Genomic DNA, 5,808 nt, shown 5'->3' on the forward strand with positions numbered 1-5,808 from the left:
ATGCATATTCTTCATAGGGAGCACATTACCCTCACAAAAATGTCCCTTGTAGAGAGTGAGAGGCGAAGGGGGAGGAGATGGAAAGTACGAGGGTAGTGGAGGAACAGGAGGAGGAACGGGAGGAGGAGAAGAAGGTAAAAAAAATGTGGAAGGGGAGAAGTTTGGGTAAATGTTCGTCAAAGAGATGTAGACACTCCAGAGGGGAGAGAAGAAACTTGTACAAAGGTAAACAACTTCAATAATTATAAGACCGTGATTAGTTAGCTACTGGGGCTTGTGTGTGTGTGTGTGTGTGTGTGTGTGTGTGTGTGTGTGTGTGTGTGTGTGTGTTTCAGTGTTTGCTCTCTGTCTCTGTTTGCTTATCTGTCTGTGTGTGTTTGCGTGTTTGTGTGTATAATCCATCGCGTTCTCTCTCTCTCTCTCTCTCTCTCTCTCTCTCTCTCTCTCTCTCTCTCTCTCTCTCTCTCTCTCTCTCTCTCTCTCATATAAAACAGTATCGTTCCTTTTTCATCGCATTTTTTTTTACATATGTTTTGGAAACAACAACACTTTTTTCCATTCTTTTATTTCCTTGGAAGACTTGAAAAGCATAACATTATAAATCTTTAATGAGCCTCATCTTAATCAGACTCATCAGCGGTCATTAAATTCTCTGTCTTCTTACAAAACTTCACTTAAATCGAGCGAAAACAAACTTCTCCCTCGTAACAATACCTTTTTCTCACTTCTTCACCGATAACTTTGGCTGGGTCCATTATCTTATGTTAGTCTTACGCATTTTTTTTTCCTATCAATTACTCTCGATCCTCCTCCTCCTATTCGCTCATCCTATCCCTTTTCCTTCCCTTCCTCCCCCTTCCGTTTTCCCTCTCTCTTTCTGCCTCTCCCCCCGCTTAATCTGTGGTCGGAAGTAATGGAGGAGGCAAGTGAAGTAATATTTATCCCTCTCCTGCGTCGCTATTCCTGCATTAATTAGCACAGGTGAGTGAGGTAGGTAGAGGCGCGAGGCAGGTTGTCCCTCGCGTGGCCGGACAGGTAGGCAGCTCGGCCTGTTTGGGGAATGATTAAGTTTACATGTTTTCTTTTTTTTTTTTGTGGAGGAGGTGAACGTAGTGGTGGTGATGGTGGTGAAGGAGGAGGAGGAGGAGGAGGAGGAGGAGGAGGAGGAGGAGGAGGAAGAAGAAGGGAAGGGGGAAGGAGGAGGGGAATGGGGAAAGAGGAGGAGGAGGAGGGGAATGGGGAAGGAGGAGGAGGAGGAGGAGGAGGAGGAGGAGGAGGAGGAGGAGGAGGAGGAGGAGGAGGAGGTGGTGGTGGTGGTGGTGGTGGTGGAAGAGGAGTGTTGTTGAATTTGCTTCTAATGATATAACAAAACAACAACAACCAACAACAACAACTACTACTACTACTACTACTACTACTACTACTACCATTACTACTACTACTACTACTTCTACTACTACTACTACTACTACTACTACTACTACTACTACTACTACCAATGCTACCACTACTACTACTACTACTACTACTACTACTACTACTACTACTACTACTACTACTACTACTACCAATGCTACCACTACCACTACTACTACTACTACCACTACTACTACTACTACTACTGCTACAATCACAACAACAACTACTAATTTTCTTATTTTCCTTTATCACACTCACTTAAAGCTAACAAACTTCAATTGCAGAAAGGAATGCTGGAAAAGAAAATAATGCACTATAGCACACTGACACGACACACATACACACACACATACACACACACACACACACAGACACACACACAAAGAGAGACAGGTAGACATGGATGAGAGGCAGTAATTCACGAGTAATGCATGTAAAGAATGTAAAACACGCCTTTCATAGCCAGCCTGATTTCAGAGAGAAGCAAATAACAGGCAAACAACACCACCAGCTATTCTTGATGAGTGATATGCATCAATTTTTACTCATTTGTGCATAATGAGCGTGATGTGTTGGATGATGATGATAATGACGTGGAGGAGGAGGAGGAGGAGGAGGAGGAGGAGGAGGAGGAGGAGGAGGAGGAGGAGGAAGAGAAATTGGGTCTCCTTCTACTGCGGTAATGAATTCTTTGGTACAGAGAGAGAGAGAGAGAGAGAGAGAGAGAGAGAGAGAGAGAGAGAGAGAGAGAGAGAGAGAGAGAGTGAGAATGGGGTGAAGAAACAGCAAAAATCAGAAACAGATAAAGGAACAGACTGACCTAAACACACACACACACACACACACACACACACACACACACACACACTGCGACAAGAACCGACACGCTCCCTATCATAACCCGAGACAAACTGTGCATTAAGAGAGGCAAGACAAACACGGAGTCACACTAAGCGCAACAATTTCTACAGGAAGTGACAAGGCGAGGCAGGCGAGACAGAGACAGAGAGAGAGAGAGAGAGAGAGAGAGAGAGAGAGAGAGAGAGAGAGAGAGAGAGAGAGAGAGAGAGAGAGAGAGAGAGGGAGGGAGAATAACGCAAAGGATATAAGAAAAGAAATAAGAGGAACGGGAATAATTTTACGCGTAACAACTAAATATGAAAGAAGATAAGATAAGAAAAAAAGAAAAGAGCAAAGTTAAAAAGAAACGAAGAAAGTAAAAAGAAAACTAACACAATAGGCGATTAAAAGATAGGACAAGAAATGGAGACATGAGAGAATACAAAGAAAATAAAAATAGGCAAAGAAGATGAATAGGCAAGAAGGTAAGGGAGAAGATGGAAGTTAAGGGGAGAAAGAAATGGAGGTATGAGAGAATATAGAAGAAAAAAGAAAAGAAACAGAAGGAAAGATAAACATAAGTATAAAGAAGAGTGATAGGGAAGAAAGTGAGGAGGAGGATGGACGGAAGGAGGAATAGGGAAAAGGGGATGATACGGGGAAGGGGAATATGGGAGGAAGGGGACGATAGGGGGAAGGGAGATGGAATGATAGGGGAAGAAGGGAGTGACTATGAAACACAGCAGCGCGTCTACCTGTAATCTTCCCTCAGCTGTAATTTCTGCAGGTGAGTCTCCGTGTAATTACGTGGCGCTGTATGGGCATTCGTGCGCCGCGTGCCAAGGACATGTTACACACGTGCATAACAGACGTGCGTTTCCTCTGTAATACACACGTACACATACACATATATACACATTCCTACGTGCGTGGACACAAAGCCATGCGGAAGTACTAGTATACACTGGCACACCACACACACACACACACACACACACACACACACACACACACACGGGAATGACACACGAACCTGCACTCCTAATAATCACCTTACCAATAAATCCGACTTTAATTGCCAACACAGGCGCTCAGGAGTCACACACACACACACACACACACACACACACACACAAAACCAAAACACTACTTCCCTCGCTCTCCCCTTCGTCCTCCTTCCTACTTCCCTATCCTTCACTGTATATCTAAAATTCCAACTTCTTCCCTACACAAGCCTACATAAATCCAAACTCACCTCCCCAAACACAACATTATCACCCCAAACAAACAACCTGCCCCCCCCCAAAAAAAAAAAAACGCCCCTCCTACTCCTCACTTAACTGTCTTTCCCTCTTACTTACTCCCCATTACCTGTTTTAAAATCTAGCCTCCCTACACAAACCTATGAACGCAACACACACATACCAGTCCCTTATGAAACACTCCAACCAGTCCCTAACAAACCCTTTTTAACTTCCCAACTCCCCGAACAACACAACACAACACAACACACACACACACACACACACACACACACACACAGTCTCTCTAAAAAAAAATAGAAAATAAAAAAAAATTCAGCCAAACCCTAAAAACAGATCTTTACTTTCCCAACTCCCTGAACAACACAACACAACACAACACAACACAACACACCAATTACCGTTCACCCGCAGCCATCTGGGGTCACCCGCGCCACACCTGTGCATGCTTACCTGGTCACGTGCCGCGGAGCAATCACGTGGCTAATTCTGGGGCGGCCACAGACATTCCTTGCAGTAATGGACCCCTGACGAAAGAAATAATGATCGTGTTACCTTAATCCTGAAGCGTCAAGGATTATGCGGACAGCACCCGTGGCCCTGGGACTGTGTGAGGTAGGGTGATGTGGTAGCGGTACTAGTTGAGTTAGCATTGCATTAGTAGTGTTTTTGCATAGGGAAACTAAATAAGGCTGTTGGCGTATGACGAAAGAAGCCTCAATGGTTGTGTGGACAGTACCCGAGGGCCTGGGTTTGTGTGGTAGGGGGTGATGTGGTGGAGGTAATCGTATTGGTAGTAGGGAAAGTGGAGGGAAATTGACTCGTGGGAATTGGGGTTCGTTTAAGAGAAAGAGGAAAGAAACGTCAGGTATGGCAACTTACTGTGTGGGGATTTAATTTGAAAGAAAGGGGAAACAAGCGTCGTTACTAGTATTGTTAGTAGGAAACTGTAGGGAAAACTGGTTAGGGAGTTTCGTGTATGAGAAAATGGAGGAAGCGTCAAAGATTATGCAACACAACCCGTAGTCTGTGTGTGTGATGCGTGATGTGACGGAGGTACTGGTGGAGTTACTATTCGAAATGGTGGGATAAATTAATGTTTTTGTATAGGCAAACTGATTTGTTTAGGAGAAAGGGAAAAAAAAGCGGACCTGCAACTGTGTGTGTGGGAGGGGGGGGTGGTTTGGGTGATGTAGTGGAGATACAGGTGGAGTCAGTATAGTAGTGGTGAGATAAATACGTGTTTTTATAAGAGAAAACTGACTAGGGAAGTTAATTTAAGAGAAAGGCGAAGAGAAGTTGTCAGGAGGAGAGATATATGGGAAGAGAGATGTGAGGAAGGAAAGAAACGGAAGTGATGTACGAGTATTTTCACGGCTAAGAGAAAGGGAGGAAGAAAGACGTGGGGAAGGGAATGTATGGGGTGAGGGGAGATGAAGAAGGAATGATATGGGAGTGATAAATTTCAACGCCGGTTTAAATTAAGACGTAATGAAGGGAAGAAAATGTAAGGAGGAAAATGTATGGGAAGGTTAAGAATAAAGATGAAGAAAGTAGAAGAAAAAGGAAGGAAAGAATAAGTGATGTAACAAACAGCGACAGAACTTTCACTTCCTGTACGGCTGTTTGGGAAGAGGAGAAGGAGGAAGAAGAAGAAGAGAAGGAGGAAAAAAAGGGAGGAAATGTCGCTTAGGTAGTGTAGCGGTGTATAGCGGACAGTGAAAAGGCATACGGGAAATGGCTGAGGGTGTTGTTAGTCGGCGAGGCATGCAGCAGCAGTAGAAGTGTGAGGGTGCAAGGTGAAGAGTGAGAGGGCGCGAGTTTGTTATGGCATACAAGAGTGGAGGAATGCTAGAGGCGAAGGCGGAAACCAGGCAGAGCGCAAGCAAGGAAGAAAGAAAGGAAGGAAGGAAGGAATTGAGAATCCAAGGAGGAATGTTAAGGTGGCGGTATGGAGGGAAGGAAGGAAGGAAAGAAGGAAGGAAAGAAGGAAGGAAGGAAAGTGTTGTGGGGAGGGAAGGCGGGGAATCTGGAGAAAAACTAAATTCTATGAGACGTGGAGGAAAGGAGGGAGAGGATGGAGAGGGAGGGTTGGGAAGGAGGAGGAGGAGGAGGAGGAGGAGGAGGAGGAGGAGGAGGAGGAGGAGGAGGAGGAGGAGGAGGAGGAGTGGAACGGTGTGAGACAGGACATGAGGAAGCAGTTTGTATTAAAGTGATAAATTGAACAGACACACACACACACACACACACAACACACTACACACACAACACACACACACACACACAG

General features: G+C 44.9%; 1 protein-coding gene across 1 annotated transcript in view; it reads right to left on the minus strand.

The window, feature by feature from the left end:
- Nucleotides 1-640: 640 nt before the first annotated feature.
- The window catches only part of LOC135114412 (uncharacterized), a 170,109-nt gene continuing 164,941 nt past the window's right edge, over nucleotides 641-5,808 (minus strand). Inside the window, exons 6-7 of the mRNA XM_064030315.1 lie at nucleotides 3,975-4,048; nucleotides 641-1,049 (exon numbers count right to left, since the gene is read on the minus strand). Coding sequence (XP_063886385.1) covers nucleotides 4,005-4,048 — 44 coding nt within the window. The 3' untranslated portion in view covers nucleotides 641-1,049; nucleotides 3,975-4,004. The remainder of the gene's footprint in view (nucleotides 1,050-3,974; nucleotides 4,049-5,808) is intronic.

The sequence above is a fragment of the Scylla paramamosain genome, chromosome 27 (assembly GCF_035594125.1).
Source record: "Scylla paramamosain isolate STU-SP2022 chromosome 27, ASM3559412v1, whole genome shotgun sequence".
Taxonomy (NCBI): Eukaryota; Metazoa; Arthropoda; class Malacostraca; order Decapoda; family Portunidae; genus Scylla; species Scylla paramamosain.